Source organism: Heloderma suspectum, chromosome 3 (assembly GCF_057233095.1).
Source record: "Heloderma suspectum isolate Gila_16-S chromosome 3, 16-S_ref, whole genome shotgun sequence".
NCBI classification, from domain to species: domain Eukaryota; kingdom Metazoa; phylum Chordata; class Lepidosauria; order Squamata; family Helodermatidae; genus Heloderma; species Heloderma suspectum.
This window is the reverse complement of record NC_139460.1, coordinates 110513198-110534869: the sequence shown is the minus strand read 5'-3', so window position 1 is coordinate 110534869 and position 21672 is coordinate 110513198. Positions and strand designations below refer to the sequence as shown.

The window sequence follows — 21672 nt, the reverse complement described above, 5'->3', positions numbered from 1 at the left end:
CCATTTCTCTTTTAATAGTTAGCTAGCTGTTTAGTGCTTGACAACGTGTGAATTTCCTCTGGGTTGCTATAAACAAGTTTTCAGTCTATTTATTAATTTGTTTAATTCCATCTAGACTTCGCTGATTTTTACTTCCTCTTGGAAACTTAATGTTAGGCATGGTTCTGTGTTATCAACTTTCTGTCTGTACTTGAAATATTTGCAGACCAGATGCTTCTGTTTTCCACATAAGAGAGACTTGTGCAAATCCATGTGATATATTTCCTTAGAACTCAGCTGCTCAATTTTGCAATATCCATTCCATCTTGTGCCTAGAAAATCAATGGCTTAAGTTATCTAACTGAACTCATAGGCTCAATTTCACTTTATTTATTCTACTCTGTTCTTTATAGCTTCCCCTAGTAATGGTGGCTTTTCTTTGGTGGGGGACTATTAAATGGGGGTTGGGAGAGGTTATTGAATTACGAAGTATGCGAAAACAGTCTCTTTGAGCAAAGTGGACTTTTTAATGTTAGGAAGCCAGATTCTGCAAAGCAAGCTGTTGAAGGAGGAAAATCTACAGGTAAGTGGATTTGGAAATGATTCTGAACTTATCGCTTATCCCATATTCTTAATGCTGGGAGACCTTCATTCTAAATGTTTTGTAAATGCTGAATTAGGCTGAGTGGATTTATGTTTCAGACAAGTGTTTGTTCCTTAGAGACTGCTGAACTTTCCCCCCATGTGTTTGCTTTGAGAAGGAACAGCCTGGCAAAGGCCAGTACCCAGGAGGGCTGTCTCTTATCTCTGTCAGATAAATATATGCCTACAGAAATGGATCAGTCTCATAGCGAACTATCAGTGTTTTGTGGCTTCTCAATGCAACGTTGGGTAAAAGATGTTCTGCCTCCGATCTATACATAACAAAATTCATAATGCAATCCAATACATGTCTATTCTGCCATAAAAACCATTGAATTTAATGGGAGTTACTATCAGGTAAGTGTCTGTATAGGATTGCAGCCTAAATCAAGAACTATTCCAGGCGGGGTGGTGGTTACCCATAAAGCAGGTCAAATTTGAGGGTGGGGGGACTTTTTAACCAACACAGATTGTCATTTTAGTATAATTTTCCCCCATACATAAAGAAGTCACAAAAATAACACTCAGCCAGCATATGTTTTGACTGCCTATAATGTACAACAAATGTATTGCATACAAAGGATGTGTTTTTATTAAGAAAAATGGAAAGTTCACTGAATACAAGTAGCCAGAAACATTTTAATCCCTCTGCTTAGCATTAACAAAAAAACAAACAAAACTAATTGGCACTTTTTCATGGACAAATTGGATCATACAGTCATACAGAGAAACTTGGCATGCAGTTTTTGCCACTGGTTAAGTGAAATATGATTGCTGTACAAGAAACTATAAATCCTCCAGCATTCACTGAATATGTAGTGTGCAGATGTATTCAGAAGTAAGTCCCTGTGGGTTGGATCCAGATGGAGTTAGTCAAGCTTCTTTCCCATTCAAATCAATGGGTCTTGAGTCATGACTAACTTGTTGAACATAGGTCTGAGTCAACATGTTTGCACTGGTAGTCAGGTCTGATTTGCATTGTTTTAAAAACTGGCATGTTCTGATTTGGAGGGCTTTCCCTCACTGGGTTATAACAACATCTCCGTTTTTCAAGTGAAATACTATTCTGGTGTGTTAATCTGAATGGTTTGAAGGTCTCATTCTGGTCTGGGGAAAATAAAGACACAGTCCAGGTTTTGAATCAAGTTGAGATTTGGTTTGACTCCCCCAATTTAATATTAATGCTACTCAATTTAATACTAAAAATTCAGCATGTATTAGGTATGTATCAGGTATGCTAAGCAACAGATGCATCTTAGTATTTTAGTGTGTGCATGTGTAAGAAAGAGAGAAAGAGAAGGGGGTTGTTGAACACACTGAAGCCATTCATAGGGTTGAATGTCATATACTTATACACTAGCATAGCCACTTGCAAAAAATATCATTTTGCAGTAGAAAAAGCCTTTCGTTTAGGTTGCCAGATTAATTGAATAAATAAATGAAACAAAGAAGGGGTACTTTGGGAGTAGGTTCCATGATGTTCAGTGGAACTTGAATTGTCAAGAAAAGGCCATCCTTTAAGACAGTGGTGGGCACCTTCAGGGGGTCTGGAGGCCACTTCCGACCCTCCACCCCGCAAGCTGCACTCCTGTCACCACCACCTCACAAAACTTGGCAGTGGCAGGGGAATGCCTGGGGAATGGCAGTTTGCCAGCAAATATCAAACCACTACAGGGGGGTAAAATCTGGCCCTTTTACTGCTCCGTAGCAGTTGGATGCTGGAATTCAGCAGCAAGATGCCAGTATTTTTGCTGCTGTGAATTTCAGCAACGGTGCAGTGGGCAGTGTGTGGGGAACACATGCTGCCAGTGGGCCACATGTGACCCACCCATGCCTTGAGATAAGCCATTTCATTTGGCATCCTGCCCTTGTTTCACTCTCAGAACTAATAGATAGGTACAGGCTTTGATCTTTTAGATTTAACAGCAACTTTTTTGTGGGGGGGAATCAACATTGCCTATAATTCCATGCTTACTAAACACTGTTAAATTTCTTTGCACTCCTTTAGGCTAACATTAACCTTATCCTGTCCAATGGACCTGAAGAATTTTCCCATGGATGTACAAACATGTACAATGCAACTAGAGAGCTGTAAGTAATCTGACCTTCTTTCCTTGCTTTTGAATACACCAACCCTGAACATTTTTACTGCTTGAGATGCCAGCATTTAATATCATTTTTATGCTGCTGTAACTCCATGTTTTGTGACATTGTACTGCTGGTATGCAGTATCTGTGTCTTATTTGCTGATGCAGCAACTCTACTATAACTTCTGCTATTTCTATTTTAAAAAACAAACCAAAAACACCTAATTTTAATTTAACAGAGTTTGAACTGTCCCTTTCACATTTTAATGGAGCCTAATGGATAGCCTCATCACCAGAGGCATCTTCACTCTATAGAAATAGCTGTTCTAGTTCTTGACTCTTGGAAGCCTTTAACTAGGATGTGGTGAATATTTCAAATTCTGCTGAGCCATTTGTCAGCATCTAGATATTTTTGCTTGCTTACTCCATTTAGCTACATCTTCATTGTTAGGGTACATGCTCTGCCTGCATTAGGTCCTGGGTACAATCCTCCTTTGGTGTTTATAATTGGGGTGGGAGAGTAAAAGTCACTTCCAGCACATACACAAAGAACGCGACACATACATTTCATAAATAAAGTAAATCCCTGACATGTTCAGTTTAAAGCATGGCCAAACTAGACCTGACATCTGTTTTTGCTTTTAACGTGCAGATTTTTTTTCCAGTTGCACATAGCATCAGCTGGAGGGAGTGGTGGATAATTATCGGGATCATTGCAGGCATAGAGGGGGAACAAACTTTGGCTCCCCTTTCCCTGAGAAAATTCCCTCCTCTGAAGATGCTGTTTGCATCAGGAGGGAATCCCCCATTAGTGCTGGCGAAAATTGCCACTGAAAGGTGCTATTTGACCCAAGAGGTAACCTGTCGTTGGAGAAAAAATAGAAATGGGAAAGCAGACATGTTAAATGGAAGCAGACGCTTAATGTATCACCTCATTTGACCCTTGATATTATCTATTTTTACCTGTAACAAATCATCTAGTTTGACCCATGACCCATATGATCTAGAGAGCTCCTCCCTCTCAGAAGTACTGAGCTAGACTGATAAAAAAAAAAATCTGGTTCATTATAAGGCAGCTTCCTATCTTCATTTCTATTCTTTCAGACCATCAGTCACAAATTGCTTTTGTACCATGTCCTTCCCATACACATTCAGATCAAAGAATCCAAGAGGGTGGTACATTCCATAATCTCTGAACAGAACAATTCTATATGCCTTTACTGTGAAGTAAGTCCCACTGTGTTCAATGGGCCTTACTTCTAGCTAAGTGTGTATAGGATTGCAGCCTAAATAGCATATCACATATTTCCTAAAAAAAATCCCTCTCATGGTATTATCATAGCTATCCATATAATTACTGCCAAGAGTTTTTCATATTTATACTGGGACTATACATTCATTGGTATCATTTCTTTATGACAACAGTGATTATTATGGTTTTTAAGAGTTAATCTAATTTATCTGCCATTGATGTTTTCTCACTCAAAACTAAGAAAACTTTTACTGCCATGATGTGTCTCTCTTGGCTTCTGAGTCTGCCACTCCATTATTATCTCATCAAACATGATTTGTTTATTCTAGTTGGCTACACTATGAATGACCTGATATTTGAGTGGATGAGTGATGGTCCAGTGCAAGTCGCAGAAGGGTTAACTCTGCCACAGTTTATCTTGAAAGAAGAGAAGGAACTTGGTTATTGCACAAAACATTACAATACTGGTGAGCATTGGTTTACTCTTTACACTCACAATTACCTGTACGAATGCTAGGAAATAGGAGACATTGTAAGCTGGGTGAGGAGGGATGAATAATTTTATATCTAATATATGAGGGAGTTGTTGTCATACAATGTATCTGGAGGGCACCAGGTTGGGAAAGGCTGGTGAAGGCCTTGTTTGGTGGCTTGTATGAAACTCGGTGATTGACTATTCCATGACCCAGGTTGCACTGTATTCCAAAGGGTAGAACCGAAAGACAGCAAACATTGTTCTTCTGAAATCATAGAATAGTAGGGTTGGAAGGGGCCTACATGACCATTGAGTCCAACCCCCTGCTCAGTGCAGGAATCCAAGTCAGAGCATCCCTGACAAATGGCTGTCCAACCTCGTCTTGAACGCCTCCAGTGTGGGAGAGCCCACCACCTCCGCAGGTAATTGCTTGCATTGTCGTGTTGCTCTAACAGTCAGGAAGTTTTTCCTGATGTTCAGCCAGAATCTGGCTTCCTGTAACTTGAGCCCATTATTCCATTTCCTGCACTCTGGAATGATGGATAAGAGATCCTGGCCTTCCTCTCTGTGACAACCTTTCAAATACTTGAAGAGTGCTATCATATTTCCCCTCAGTCTTTTCTTCTCAAGGCTAAACATGCCCAGTTCTTTCAGTCTTTCCTCACAGGGCTTTGTTTCCAATCCCCTGAGTATCTTCGTTGCCCTCCTCTGAACCATCTCCAGTTTGTCTGCATCCTTCTTAAAGTGCGTTGCCCAGAACTGGACACAGTACTCCAGATGAGGCCTAACCAGTGCTGAGTAGAGGGGAACTAGCACCTCCTGTGATTTGGAAGCTATGCTTCTATTAATGCAGCCCAAAAGAGCATTGGCCTTTTTTGCAGCCACATCATATTCATTGGCTCATATTCAGCTTGTGATCAACAACAATTCCAAGATTCTTCTCGCTTGCAATATCGTTGAGCCAAGTATTGCCCATCTTGTAACTGTGCATTTGGTTTCTTTTTCCTAGGTGCAGAACTTGGCATTTATCTCTATTAAATGTCATTCTGTTGTTTTCAGCCCAGCGCTCCAGCCTACAAAGATCACTTTGACTTTTGTTTCTGTCTTCCAGAGTATTAGATATCCCACCCAATTTTGTGTCATCTGCAGATCTGATAAGCATTCCCTGCACCTCCTCCTCCAAGTCATTAATAAAAATGTTGAAGAGCACTGGGCCCTACAGGACTGAGCCCACTCATTACTTCTCCCCAGTTTGAGAGGATCTCATTGATAAGCCCTCTTTGAGTCCGATCCTGTAGCCAACTGTGGATCCACCTGATAGTTGTTTCATCTAGCCCACTTTGAGCTACTTTGCTCATCAGGATATCATGGGGCACTTTGTTGAAAGCTTTGCTGAAGTTGAGGTATGTTATGTCCACAACATTCCCACAGTCCACAGGGGTGGTTACCTGATCAAAAAATGAGATCAGATTCGTCTGGCAGGATTTGTTCTTGACAAATCCATGTTGGCTTCGAATAATCCCTGCATTGTTTTCAAGATACTTACAGACTGATTGCTTTATAATCTGCTCCAGAATTTCCCAGAGATTGATGTCAGACTGACTCGTCTGTAGTTCCCAGGTTCCTTCTTTTTGTCCTTTTTGAAGATAGGGACAACGTTAGCCCTCCTCCAGTCATCTGGCACTTCACCCGTCCTCCATAATTGATCAGAGATAATAGATAGTGGTTCTGAGAGTTCTTCTGCCAGTTCCTTTATTACTCTAGGATGCAGTTCATCTGGCCCTGGAGATTTGAACTCATTCAAAGTAATTTGGTGTTCCTTGACCATATGCCTATCGATCTCAAGCTGCAATTCTGCCCCTTCAGCCTGTACTTCGCCTTTGCCAGGGGGCTCATAGACCCTCTTTTGGGAGAGGACTGAGCTGAAGTAGGAATTGAGCACTTCTGCCTTTTCTTTGTCATCTGTTATCTTTTTGCCATCCTCATTTAATAGTTTAACCACCATTTCTTTTCTCTGCCTTTTACTATGCACATATTTGAAGATCCGTGGATTGCTTGTAGAAGCTCACTGTTTTTGAACAGTTAAGAGGTGATTGCTTTCCTTTAAAATGTTAATTTTCTATGTAGGTAGGAATTTTTTTACATAGAGGAAAATTCCATCATGTGGCTTCCCCAACCACAGTCCAGAGGCGATAACATTTGTGGCAGGGCTATGATGGCATCTTTGGGTAGCTGCCAGGGCCCTAGTGCCATGGCAGGACCCACTGATGCCCCGCCAGCCCCTCCATGCTGAGTGGTTTGAAGCCATTCCCCACAGTGCCCTGGAATAACACCACATCAGAGCAATGGTGAGAAGTTTTCAATGGCAGCTCCAAGCTGCCCAGAGCTGATGGCAATATGGCTTCTCAGTGCTGCTGCTAGGTAAGCCCAAGTCACTGACATAAGCGGGGCCCCACTAGACGGCACTTTGTGGGCCTTCTCAAGCCTGGAGCTGATATGGGCTTACTACCCTCCCCTTTTTCATGCATAAACATTTTTTGTCTCTAGAAGTGTGATATCTGCACAATGAATTTAATCTAGATCACTGCATGGGCAGTGTGTTAATAATCAGTAGAGCTGGAGGCCAAAAACTGGTTCTTCTCCTTTCCATTATGTTTCTTATTGGGACCCCCCAATACATATCTGGATTACATCCTTTTCCTTTGCTCTTCTCCTTCCTAGGAACTCAAGGCAAGAATAACATTTACCAAGCTGTTTAAAATAAAAAAAAATCCTAGCTGTACCTGATGACTTGGGTAGACTCATTTTCATCAAGTTTGAGCCCATATGCTATTGGAAGGGGAATAAGTAGGAGATAACCTTGAAACTTTCATAGCATCCCTTCAGTCTCACTTTTTAGAATATCCTTCCATTTCTCAGCAGCTCAGCTACTTTGCTAAGGAGCGGGGTGGGTAGCGGTTACTTCTTCTCATTATGCTTTTCATTGTCATACTTTCTCATTCTGCTTTATAATTTCTGAAGGGCTGACTCAAGGTGTTGCCTGCAGCTCCTCCCTTTCTTTTCACTAAAAATACAGTCAACACTGGCAGCTCTGATGTTGCTAATCACCTGTGGCGATTCCTCAGGACAAGAGTGAGCAACCTGTGGCCCTCCAGATTTTTAGCCTACAGATCCCATCATCCCTCATCATTGGCTATGCTGGTAAGGGCTGATGGGAGTTGTAAGCAAAAATATATGGTGGGCCACAAGTTGCCCACCCCTCCCTGAGAAGTGTAATGCTCCCCCTGAACATTTCCCATGCAAAAGTATCATTTTGCTACGGGCTAGTTATATCCACCGCCAGTTTGTCAATATGCAAACTAAATAGCCCCTGATTAATTATACGTTTTTAGTTTAGACCTTGGTGCTGAATAGAGTTATCTGCCCTAGCCTAATGAATTGACTGCAATTGGATACTTGTCCTCTGGGTGCTGAAGCCTTGACCATCTCACCATCAGGGAATAAGTATTGCTATTCGTAGAATGTTATTCATTATTTTCAAAGCTTTGCCACTGATAATCACAAAATCCCCAATCTAACACAGGTGATCTTAAGCCCACTTAAAATCAATGCGTTTAAACATGTCTGATACTGTGTTGGGTATTGGCCATAAATATTGTAAAATCACAGCAAAGAGTCTTCTGGCTCCTTAAAGACTTGATCAGAAAGAGAGAACAAGGCTCAGGATGTAGGAAAATAAAATTTTATTCTTTAAAGTTGCCCATTGTGTTTCAGCCCAGTGGCATATATTTCTATATATTTCTTCTCCTTAAAGATGAAGGGCTTTTCTACACAAGGCATTTATCAAGTGCTCATGATTCCCTTATTCATGGTTGTTTACGTGTTCTTTAGATAACATTGTGACCTTCCAGTTTCACTTCTGTGTCTAACCAGTACTTTTGGCGAGGGTTTTTTAGAGCAGGGAAAATGCGGCATTTAATTATGAAAGGGAAAGAAAGCACACTTTACTCTTATGTATTTGCACTATTCCGCTATACCACAGAGCCTCCTAGAGGTTATGTAGCAGAAAAGTGGGAAAGGAAACACTTCTCATGTAGTTCTAGGATCTCAATTTTGCAACAAAACTGAAAGTAGATACAGCAGATTAAGAGCTGATTAACAGCCTTGTGTAGAAAAGCTCTAACACATTTACTGGGCCGTAGGTTTTTGTGGATTGAGGTCCACTTTATCACATGCATGAAGCGTTACCCTGAGTTGCAGGTACTGTATATTACAGACGGGGTGAGGAATATAAACAGTGAGGTCAGAGGAAAATGAAATGCAGACTATATAGGCAATGAGAATTACATTATTAACAGCGGTCACTGGCAAAACAGGAGAGCTGGATTATCATCATTAACAGTGGTTTTGTGAAAGTGCCACTGTTAGCAACATAATTGTCACTGCCTGTGCTTTCTGTATTTCATTTCCCTTTGGCCTCAGTATTTACACTCCCCACCCCCAATCATGTAACTCAGGATAACACGTAATGTGTCTGATGGACTCATTCACAAAAGCCTATACCGTAATAGATTTGCTGGCCTTTAAGGCGTCACAAGATTTTTTGTTGGTTTTGATGCAAGAGACTAACACCAGTACCCCTCTGGAAATTGTGGGATCACAGTTTCTTTGAGCAGAGTAGGGATGTGAGAACCCATCCCAGCTCGGGTTCTCCAGGTGCCCGCAGAAGCGCCCCCCCCCACAGACCTGCGCTCGGTCTGCCAATGAGCTTGGCGAGTTGCCCGGACTCACCGTGATCCCATCCGGTGAGTGCCCCCCATTTTCCCACCTTTGTTGTGTGCGCAAAAAGGAAGTACAAAAAATGTGCATATTTAAATTTTATTTATTTATTTATTATTATTAAATTTATTAATCGCCCATCTGGCTGGTCACCCAGCCACTCTGGGCAATGTGCAGCGTATAATGAAACAGTTTAAAACAATAAAATTCTACAATAAAAACGTTTTCTAAAATACCCTAACCCACCCCAAATACCTGCCTGAACAACCACGTTTTTAATGCACGGCGGAAGCTCATAAAAGAGGGGGCATGGCGGAGTTCCCTAGGGAGGGAGTTCCACAGAGTGGGGGCCACCACAGAAAAGGCCCTCTCCCTCGTCCCCACCAGTCTAGCTGTCCTGGCTGATGGGACAGAGAGAAGGCCATCCGAGGCTGTTCTTGTTAAGCGGCCTGTCTGGTGTTGCTGGAGGTGCTCCTAAATATGTGCATTTGGGGGCCAGGAAAGCTTAATATTGTGCACATTGAGCTTTCCTGGCCTCAAACTGCGCATATTTAAATATGCACATTTTTTACTTCCTTTTTGCGCACACAGCAAAGGCGGGAAAATGGCGGGCACTCACTGGATGGGATCACGGTGAGTCCTGGAGGACACGAGCGGGGCATGAGCCAGGACAGCGTCTTGGTGGGCGCAGTCTGGGAGTCATGGGCAGGGGAGGGGCCGACTGACTCATGGACCCACTGAGGTGCCCGTGACATCCCTAGAGCAGAATAGGGTACTCAAAGTGGGGGAAAATACTTATAGTAAAGGAATGGTTGTGTCAGGCTTTAGCTGGTGTCTGCTTCCAGTTGCTGGATGTTGAGATGAAGGTGTGGTCCTGACAGGCAAGGTTGAGGAACAGGCCATAATAGCAATGTGAAGGCTTGAGGAAAAAAACAAGAAAATTGGAAACATTCAGAAAAACACTCCCCAAATTTTCCAAATATCCCTGGGGGGAAAAGGTTGTGTGTGCGTTTTCAAATTTTCCACTCCCCTATTTTTTCTGTGTGTTTTTTCTTGGCCATCACACCTCTAGTCAAGGCCAGACTGAGAGTCAAGTTAAGACAGTGCGGTGGGGTGGGGTGGGGTGGGGTGGGGTGGGGTGGGGTGGGGTGGGGTGAGGCAAGGCTCCAGAAGTCTGCTGCTGCTCATATTGACAAGCTATTCAGACTGATGAGCCAGCTATGAGACCTTGGGTGCTTCCAGAGGAAGCTTTTATCCCTCCACCACCTTGCCTCATTCATAGAGTTTTACACGGGGGTCCAGATGTCATCATCTTCTACTTGTAAACCTCCCATGTTTTCCCACTTCTATTATTTTCCTTATCATGGAAAATCCATTAAGGAAGAAAAAGATGGAATAGCTGCACAACGCCTTTTAAGGGTTGGTGCTAGGGCCCCTGTGTGGAAGCACCATAGGACTTCATAGGTGTAGTTGAGCAGGCCTTGGCCTGTGGTGGTATTTTTCTTCAAAGTAGGCATGGGGGAGTGATCTGGATTGGGACCACCACACATGGGGAGGAAAGGCTTTATCCTTTGCTCCCAGCTGCTTGCCCCCAAACTCCCCCCCCTCACATAGCAATTAAAGGAAAACAAACAAACCTCCATTGTTGCCATTGGCAAAGGTAATGGCAATGGGGAGGTCTCGTTGAAAGCTCCCTAATAGACTTCTTTTCCTCTTTGGCTTTCACCCTGGTGCCTTAAGCGTTGCAACAGCAGTGTTCTAGATATCAGGGACTCTGGGAAATGTAGCTTTCCAGGGAACCCATGTCCCTAGTTTAGACATTGGGCACCTGGATAATACATGTTCCGGGGCTTTCTGCACCTGGGATTGTTCTGAACATGAGCGTATAATGTAGTTTTCATGGCACCTGTCATCCCCACTAAGGACTCAGGGGCACCAAACTACCTTATCCATCCAGGTTCCCAGATACTCTGGTACCTGGGAAGCTACCAGTGTAGCTCTCAAGGACTCAAAGACGAAATGAGACATCTGGTTTAAATTTTGAGTGAGAGAATAACGTTTGGGAGAAATGCCACTCAATTTGTAATATAGACAAACCATATCAGGTACACACTTTGGCAACATCACTAGCTCCCACTGCCCAAGTAAAAACAAAGCTAGTTTTTAAAAGGATCTTTTTTATATACTGAAAACATCACACCCAATGCCCTGATCACCCTCTTCAAGATTTCAAGTATTTGAAGTCTGAATCTTCAGGAATACAAATGTGTTTATCATTATAAAAGGCAACAAGAACAAATAAAGCTACATTTTAAAGCCCTCATTATTTCTTCCAATATTAAACTCTATCCATCCAGACAAATGGAAAAATTATGTTATAGTCAATCTTGTGTCAAGCGGTATATAAAGTCTCAAGTGACTATCAGCTCCACCAATGTAGGACGACAGCCTAGATAGGAATTTGTGCAGCATTTTCAAGTTCATGGTGAAAGAATGAACCCAGAATGAATGAATAATATCAGACATTTCAAAATCCATGTGCCTAAGGTAGTTAATTTATGCTCATAATAAATTAAGATTAAAATGTACAAAAATGATTTATAAAAGCAATTTCATGTTCTAGGAAAATTTACATGCATTGAAGTAAAGTTTCATTTGGAGCGTCAGATGGGATATTATTTAATCCAGATGTACATTCCTAGCCTGCTGATCGTCATTTTGTCCTGGGTTTCTTTCTGGATCAACATGGATGCCGCTCCAGCCAGAGTCGCCTTGGGCATCACCACTGTCTTGACAATGACCACTCAGAGTTCAGGATCCAGAGCATCTCTTCCAAAAGTAAGGATTTCCCATTTAACTCACTCACTCACTTAATTGCACTTGGTTTAATTGTCCAAGAGCTCTGCCTCGGTAAGACCTATGGGGTTGTGTCCAAGGTGTTGTTCTGCTAGCACAAAGCACCTGCTGCTTATGGAGCCCCTGGGTAGTATATCCAATGTTAGTCCTACTCAGAGTAGACCCATTTAAGTGAATGGGGCTGAAATTAACCATGGGTAACTTTAGTTCCATTAATTTCAATGGATTCACTCTAAGTAGGACTAACATTGGATACTACCCTGTTTTCATCTTTGCACAAGGGTCAAATCCAGTACCTTGATTCTGCTTGTGTAAGCTGTCCCACAAGCTGTCCAGCAAGCTGCTGCCCAGTTCATAACAACTTCATTAGCCTTGGTGCTGCTTGTACTTGTCGTGCAAATTGTTCAGCTAGGATAGAAATAAAAGGAATAATAAATAAATAGCGCTTGCATGGCTGCTAGAAGAATGCCACTGCCTGTACTTTGTCTGGTAGCCAGAAAGCCCGTTGAATTTGGTCTCTTTGGTTTGTAGGGTGCCTGTGTGCATGCATTTACAATATGTAATGGCACACAGAGAAGGAGAAGGACTGCAATACCCAATCAAACATCAGGATGTGTTTATGTGACTGAACGGTTGGCAGTATGTGTTTGGTGTTTTGTGTATGGCTAAAGATATTCATTGGATGGTGCGTTGTAATGGTGTTGCATAGATGGTGGGAGATATTCTGCCTCTTTGAGTCCTTCACTGTGAAGCCAGTGGTTATGGAGCTCATAAACAGAAAAGCTGCATATGTATGCCTAGTTGGACTGCAAGAATCTAGCACTGTTGACTGTGTCCTACTTCTGCATTTTGGTCAGTCAACCAGGTCTCTAGGGCACCACATTTTCCGTTGTCTCAGGCTGCAGAATGTCTTGGGCTGGCCCTGGATCACCTGTGCATGTTGGGCCAATAGAAGGATTTAACTGTTGCATCCTCTAGGGTGAAAAACACTAGCTATCTGATTGGAAACTTGTCCTCTTGTCCTCTGATTCACATCTCCTGAAATCTGCCTTAGGAGCCTATGGCCTTCTCCACACAGGGCTAAAATCCCACACCCCTACTGGGGCTTCTGCTTCTGGATTCCTTGCAGGATCAAGATCTCCTCCTTTACACATAGTTTTTTCCGGGGTTTCTTTCTGGGCAAATTCTATATATTTCATTATACAGCCACTAGATGGTGATGTGGTATAGCTGTGATAGAGCAGGATTCCAGAAAATCTCTTATTGCATTTTCCTGTTGAGAATAACACCGCTATAATGGCCAGAAAGCATGGGAGGGGCCCTGGAGGTTGATGACATCATGTAAAGGACCCACAAAAAAAAAAGAGTGACTAATCATAAGCGCACAATAAAAGCCTCATGTAGAAACGCCCTATGTATTAGTCTGATTATACTTCTTGAGAAATGCCAAAGTATCCTTCCATGCTTGGGAGGAAGCTTAATTGAAATCATGTGATTTACTTTTGATATGAATGGATTTCGGATCAGGGTGCTTATACTGTGAAGAATTGCTCCTTTGAGTGAGGAAGATTTGTTGCTTCTCCCTCATCGTCCCAACCATGAAATTGAATATGGTCAGGGTTCCCACTGGCACAGAGAAAGCCTATGCATATCATGCAACCTATATACTTACAGGCTCTTTTCAGACCTTCAGTTGAACACATGGAGGTTCACACACAGCGACACAGGCCAGTAAAGGCTGGTGGCTCTGATTTCGGTGGGGCTGTGATTCTATTTCGGATTCAGTCAGAATGAGCCAGAAGTCTAAAGGAACTATCTAATGTGCTGAACCCTACCCCAACCTAGAATGGAATCACAGTCCCACTGAAATCAGAGCCACCAGCCCCCTCTGACACAGACACACTCTGAACAACTGCACAGGGCTTGGTAATCTTTCAAAACCATGATCCGCAGTGACTCACTTTTAATTATATCTTAATCTGCTTAAATTCAATATTTCGGTGAAACTTTGAAAATTGCACAGACGTTGTTGATGCTGTTCTTCTGGTGGTAAAATAAAACAAAAACGAAGAATCTGGTGATTTGTCACTGTTGGTTCAACTTATGTAGTTGCTTTGCAAAAAGCCATGGTTTTTCATACAAACTGTGCAGGAAAGAAAATCTTTCATGGAGAATTAAAGGCAGTAGTGTGGTGGCAAATTCAGAAGTGCAGGGTCCCTTCATGACAGTCGCAGCCACACCCCCTCGCAGCCACACCCCTTCTAAGATTGTACAGCCTTGTAAGATATACAGCCTTCAACTGGGATCCAAAAACAGTGCAGCTGAGAGTAAGGCAGTGGTGCTTCAATTGGACGTCTGAGAAAAAATGAAGGGGTGTTAAAATCTTTTTCACCCACCCACTCACTCACTCAAACACAAACATTTTAGGTTTTCAAAATATGATACTCTATGGAAGTTTCACCCTCTCAACTCAGCCCTCATGGACAGATCCCTTCTCATTTAAACAGCCCACTTGCACACTCCCTTAGCATCCATATCAACAAACCACTTCTAGGAGTTTTCATCTCCACAAGGAGTCTTTGGTAAAGCAAATAGGTCTTAATTGCCCATTCCAGACCAAGTCATCCCAAATACTTTGCATTCCAACATGGAACAATATATTGTTGCTTGGAAAATTCATTCCCCCCACAGCCACAGCTAAGCTCAGAGGGAACAGGGAATTCTGAGGGGGGTGGCAGATGACATCAGAGTCCCTGCTAATGAAAAAGTGCTGGGGCTGTGTCCTTGTGAGCCCTGCCTCCACTACACCCTTGACTAAAGGCTTCTAGATAAATATTTTCATCACAAGTGTTTGGTACATTTTATTTAAAGAAAGCCATTTAGAATACAGGAAGCTGCCTTCCAGGTCAGACTATCCACTCTTCTAAACTAGTATTATCTACTCTGAATAGCAGTGGGTCTTTCCTATAGCGGGCTACCTGATCGTTTTTAACTGGAGATGCATGCAAAACCTTCCACATGCAAAATATGTGCTTTCTCACTCAGTTGCGGTCCCTCCCCAGTTTAGTATTGGCAGAGAACTAAAGTGAACCTCAGTCTGAATGTGTCTGTGAGGCCCTGTTTCAGGTGGACCAAGGATTCAATCAGAGTTTTCCTTTGGTTAAACACGATGCTCAACCCGCAATTCATAATGGACAGTTTCTTTGCTTGTGCATATATCCTATCTTCTGAGAAGGAGTGGAAGATGCTGGGCTCAATTCTAGAGTAATGTCATGTTCATGTGGTGTGATGCCAGGGGGCAGTTGAAGAGGAATGCACAAAGAAGGATGCAACTGCTTGCTAGGGTTAACCTGCTTTGGGGTTAGAACTAATTTGAGGTTAGTTCTAGGGATAAAAAATGGTTGATTTCACTATCTCCCACATTCAGATTTTTAAAGTCTCAAGTTGTTTTCATCCCATATCTGAAGAAATGTGTGAATTGTACTAAATCCCTATCAAAAACAAGCTGAAATGAAATTCTTTTCCATGTGCACCAGCCAAATTCAATAGGTAGAGCTATTAGCAGCATGGACAGGACCATGTTGTACCCACCTACCATGTGAGAAAACACAGGTGACACCCCTAATTCAGCAAAAACTATGGAGAAAAGAAATAGGAGAAATTCCAGATGCCTATAGAAAAAGTTTTATTGTAGTTCGTTTATATTGGCCCAACGTGTTTTGGAAATATGGATTTCCTTCTTCAGGGACAACAATAAAAATATATACATACATAATCTTGGTTATTTCATGTTACTCCAGAACATGTATGTATATATTTTTATTGTCACCCCTGAAGAAGGTAATCAATATTTCCGAAATGCGTCGGGCCAATATAAAAGAGCTACAATAAACCTTTCTCCACAGGCACCTGGGATTTCTCCAATTTCTTTTCTCCATTGTTTTTTCTTGCACACGTGCCTCCCCTCCTCTTTTCATCCCCTAATTCAGCACCATAAACATGGCTGAATATATGGAGGTATTCAAACTTGGATCTTTAAGGACTAAGCACTCAAAGCTCTTGGCTTGGATGGACATGTCTGTCAATTGAGGTTTCTTCCACATTCATTTTTTCCATCCCATTTATGAAGAATTTTGCAAATGTTGGTAAGTTCTCATCAAAAAATCAACCCAGTGAATTTTCACCGATCCTTAGTTAGTTCTAACTTGATGCCAGCATAGATCAGACATGTAATCATCTCCCAGAGTCAATGAGCCATACTCAGGTTATGCTCCATTCAGCTCAGCAGCAACCCCTTCTCCTGGAGCCAGGGAATTGAACATAATGATGGTTTAAGACTGGACCTAAAACCAGACACCTTCCCTTAGAGAGCAATCCTATGGTCCCTGGCTGAGCATCTCAGGGACCACAGGATTGTTTGGATTCCCCCTTCTGAGGACAGAGACAGCACTCTGGTATCAGAAGGGGGAGTCAGAAGATCCGACACTCCTCCCCCATCTCCTCTCAGCAGCGCAGAAAGAACCATGCTGCCTACCCTCCGTAGTCATAAAAACTACTTCGGAGGAGGAAGAAAGGGGGCATTCCGGCGAGTGGGAAGGGGAGGAGACTGGAGAGGCCAGGATACAAGTTATCCTGAGCCTCTTCCAGCATCCTTCCCTCCCCCTCTGAAGCTCCTTCACTGGATGAGCTAAAAAGCCCATCAAGTGAAATCTGCAGGACGGGAGGGTGGGGAGGAGAAGATCATCTCTGCCACTCCTCCCACCACACATTGGATGATCAGAAAAAGGGAATGTCTCTCTTGGGTGGAATTTTCTTTCCCTACTTACGATATAAATATATGTCTATGCCTAAAAATAATTTATATTTTGCACCAAGCAAATGCATACTCATGCTAAAACTCCTTGCATACTGGTTCCATATCTCTCTTGTAATGCCTTGTAAATAAATGCTTTCCTTTATAGAACAGGAGGCTTAATTTTTAGATTTTATATACATATATAGAGATGTGGAGATTCTATATGTGTTTACGTATACTTGTACATATGTGTGTGTGTTCTATAATTAAACAAGAATTGCTAAGATTTTGTGGCTGGTTTCCATGGAAATGCTGGCTGGCATTTATAGCAACAGGTGTGCTGTATAATTATAGGCACTGGTACTTACTTCAACTGAGAAAATATTAATTTACTAAATGCCACAAAATATTTTCTGTAATACATGCAACCAATTCTCTGTTTCTGTGTCCAGGTCATTTGTGATAGTGTTGACAAACAGTCGGTATTGGGGGGGGGGAGTTAAAGCCCACATAATTTCTTGTAAAGAAAGCCAGATGTTAAAGAGCAACTGTATAATCACTTTTTTAAAAAATAGTGTACCTGCTCCTCCCACTCACATTTCTATGCCTTCTGCTATTTCTTTATTTTTTCCTGGGCCTGCAACAGCCTTTTCCTCTCAGTGTATCTGGCTGCCTTCAAGTCAATTCTTAAGAAGGATCGATTTGTTTAACAGAAAGCCTTTTCAACTGTGATTGCTTCAGTTGACCTACTCTGTCACCATCTCTAATTGTCCAAACCCAGTTCTACCATTGGTTGTCCAAATAAACAAGTATGTTTCAAATAAAAAATGCCAAATAGTAATCTGAAATAATTTATTAATGCTTGTCTTCTATGTGCTATGATTGAAACAAGTAGCTAATAGTATAATCACTTGCTAATTGCCTCATAAACAGAAATATTTGGTAGATTAGCAGAGGCTGGAGATATGCTCTTTCTAATAAAAGTATTGTAAGAATGATTGATTAAATATGGTGTGAAGGCTCTGTCAAATCAGCTTAATTTTCATTAACTAAGGGTGCAATCCTATCCACGGTTAGACAGAAAAACGTCCTACAACTCCCAGCATTCCACAGCAGCTATGCTGACTGGGGAATGCTGGGAGTTGTAAGACTTTTTTTCGGTCTAAACATGCATAGGTATGAACCCCAAGTAACCAATGCAGTAGACATGTATAGGATTGGCCTTAAGGATATTTGAGGAATTAAGTATTTGTGAATTCAGAGGTGAACTTTGGATTTTGCACCTCTCTGAATTTTGTGATGCAGTTCTTGATTTATTTTTTCTTCAAAGGATACCAAAATGCATTTTGAAATGCATCTTTTAGCATCAAATGGGAATTATCCTATTCAGCACTAGCGACGACGGTGTAAATTATGTTGCACTTGCATAAGCTACCTCTAGCACAACCACAATAGTGACAGGAATACCTGTCACACCAGCAAATGCTATTGCCATTGTCCTAGAGGTAGGTTATACTAGCACAATGTAATTTATGTTAGCGCTAGTGCTGAATAGGATACTGCCCATTCTGTGTTAGAATCCCTCATCTATAGATGTAGATTTGTATATGCAGGCCATCTCAGTCTGTGGCTCACATGGCTCTGCAGAGGACCTTGGTCTCTTAAACAGTATTTCATATCTATCTTGTCCCTCTCTCCCCCACACTGTTTTGTGCCTGGTTCTGGTTGGTGGAACTTCTTGGCATTTTGGTAAAAAAACAAGGTAGATCCCTGAAGCGTGAAGGCTGCCCAGCTCTATTTTAAGCAAAGAATTGGTGTTATCAAAGTGGGGTTTGTTTGTTTTTTCATTTTGTTCTGCTTGCTAAAGATTGGAACGCAAATCAAGGAAGTGAATTACATTTTGAACCATAAAACCATCACTGTATTCAGTATCTTGAGCTCTTTGTTTTCCAACGATAGATTGCTTTGTACTTTATATGGCCATGTTACATTTATAGTAAGTTCGCATAATGACCAGTGTTCTTCAAAACGGACAACCACATGAAGCAATGTTAAAGCCAAGGGGCTTCTTAAGTGAAAACGGTGTCTTACATTTTGTGAGGATTCGTGAGCACCTGCAAAGTTCTGTTTCAATTCGCTCTTTTACTTTTACCCTTCTTTTCTACAGAAGGCATCCAAAGTGGCTTACAAAGAGAAGATAAAACAAAACAAAATTAAAACTATCAGTAAGTACTAATAAATAATCCCACAAATGCAAGAAGAGGCTTTAAAATAATCACAATTTTTAAAATAGGCATCAATTAGAAAAATCAAAGAACTATCAGCAACAAATTAAAACCTAAGTTGTACTTGAAAAAGCAGGGATTGAGAACCTGTAGACCTCCAGATGCTGCCAAACTACAATTCCCATCAGTCCTAATCATTGACCTTGCTGATGGAAACCATGACCTATCCACAATAAATTCCTTCACCTCCTCAGGGATGCGCCTGCATTGATGTTAACGGAGTGACTTGGAACTGCTGGCACATTAGGGTGGCCTCTTATGAATTGCCAAAAAAGAGGAAATGTATCCCCCAAAAAGGACAAAAGAGGACACACATTTGCATAAAATCTGTATATGCTAATTTATATGTATAGATGCAAATTTAGAAATAATTGCAATTTAAATTTTAAAAAGTAGCACATCTCACCATAGTGTGGAACACTGTGACCAAATGATCTATGTGCCTGCCTGTTTAGTCTGCTTTCCAAGTGTTAACCGGTGACACAGGTAACAGTTCTTATGGTTCTGTATAAAGTGGAATGGGACAGAAAACCCCTTCAAATAAAGGACTGTTGTCTGTTGCTGTTTTTTTAAAAAAACAAAAACAAAAAACTGGGACACATGACCACCCTGTAGCACCCTGAGCAAGACATATTTTCCCCTGGCTGACTCCCTCGCTTGTAACATCTATTTCATTGCTGTCATTAAATAGGTGGGGCTGGTCTTGGGGTCACATTCACAAATGCATGGGGGAAATGCATATTGGAACTATCAACAGGTGTGAATTTGTTGAGCAACTATCTACACAGCTGTCTGAACAATTAAATCTATATTGTATATCGAGGCATGGGCAACTATTCTTATTGCACAGTGTGACACAATGACAAAGAAAACTTTCCTTCGTGTTGTTCTTTTTCCATTTCATCAGGGCTTTAAGGCTCCTGAAATATTTGGATTTCACAAAAGATGAAAAGAAGATATAATTGTACCGTTATAAATACTTATGGATTTTTCAATCTCCTTTTTGAAAGTTCAAATTATGTAGTGTAATGACACTCACTTATGGGGGCTACTGTGAGCAGACTACCAATGACTACAGCCATTCATGAAGCGTCTACGTTCGTGACATTCTTTAGCAGTGGTATTGTGTCCTCTTTCATTATTACTGACGTCTCTTCATTCTTATCATTTTGATAAGTGGGACCATTTAGGGATTTTAGTCATATCAATACCATTGTTCACTTTGAGGGATAGGCACTCCAACAAGGCAATTTTCTCTACCTATTCCTGCATAGTACAAAGCAAAACCTTGTCTTGCTGTGTGTGTGATTTGCAAAGTGTTCTTTGGCAGCCATTATTACCTGAAGTGTTTTGGATTAAGGGGCTTTTGAATAAGACAATGGAATCTATGCAGACTAAAATTGTCTTATTTTACAGTAGGATTCCAAAATAAAAACAGGTTTACTGGTACTTTAGGACACATTCTGCACAACACAGCATACAGAAATAGCTCTGTCTATTCCATTACATTCACACTAAAATTAAATGTATTGTGCTAGACACAGTATAAACCTTTTTGTGGACTTGCTCAGAATCTTTGCTTTTCTGTTTCAAATAAGCCAATGACTAGGTTCTTGAGGGATAGGTGAGAAATTAGTTGGGGTTTGCATTTTAATATGAGGGGCAATATCCAGTGGGACCCACCACTAGTGCAACGGGAAGCTAGAGGATTTTGCAGTAATTGGAAATGAGTGAAACGCTCACTTCCAGAATGGAGCAGGCCAGTGGAGCTTGAAGAAGGGTGCTCCACTGACCTGACCCATTCCAGAAATGAGGATCTCTGCTTGCTTCTGGGATTACTGTTGGGAGGGCTAGTTCCTGTTGACCAAGCAGTGGGTCCTGCTCGCACAACAGGAACAGTAGGAGCACAGCAGCAATATTGGATACTGCCCAAGATTACCCAACTCGCACCTCCAGACTTGAGGGCAGATCTGAATGGAATTTGCCATCAGAAGTCTGCACATTTCTGAGTTTTCAGCGCATTTCACAAAACACAAAATGTGTTCAACATGCGCACATTTGAAAAATGCATGAGGAAAAAATATGTCCATGTCAAAAATGCACAAAATAGCTTTAGAAAGCAATCTGATGTGCTCTAGACAGCGTATCCAGTGCAGACCCTCCCATTCTGCATTGGATACTGGTAAGCCTCTGAGTTTGGAGGCTTACGAGTACCCAGGGCAAGGCCCATAGGACTGCACCCTAAGTTAATGTGTGCATTTGAAAAATGCATGCAGAAATGTGCACATTTTGAAAAATGCACACAAGATTACATATGAAGTTCTGTGTGAGAATAAAAAAAAAGCTCACACAGAACCATGATAGAATGAGCCAAGCAGTGGAAAAACGTGAACTTGAACAAGATTGAGAGAGGTCCACACATCCCTCATCATCTGGTGTGTTTTCCGCATCCCTGCCAACCACTTCAACGTTCAACCATCATCTTTCTTTTTTGTGATTATTGCATTGGTGGCTTGCTTAGT

The 21672-nt window shown here is 41.6% G+C and overlaps 1 protein-coding gene across 3 annotated transcripts in view; it reads left to right on the top strand.

Moving 5' to 3' along the window:
- GLRA2 (glycine receptor alpha 2) overlaps positions 1-21672 on the top strand; it is a 200944-nt gene that overhangs the window by 75073 nt on the left and 104199 nt on the right. For all 3 annotated transcript variants that reach the window (XM_084844159.1, XM_084844158.1, XM_084844157.1), the window contains exons 5-7: positions 2630-2712; positions 4290-4427; positions 11838-12052. In XM_084844159.1, coding sequence (XP_084700285.1) covers positions 2630-2712; positions 4290-4427; positions 11838-12052 — 436 coding nt within the window. The remainder of the gene's footprint in view (positions 1-2629; positions 2713-4289; positions 4428-11837; positions 12053-21672) is intronic.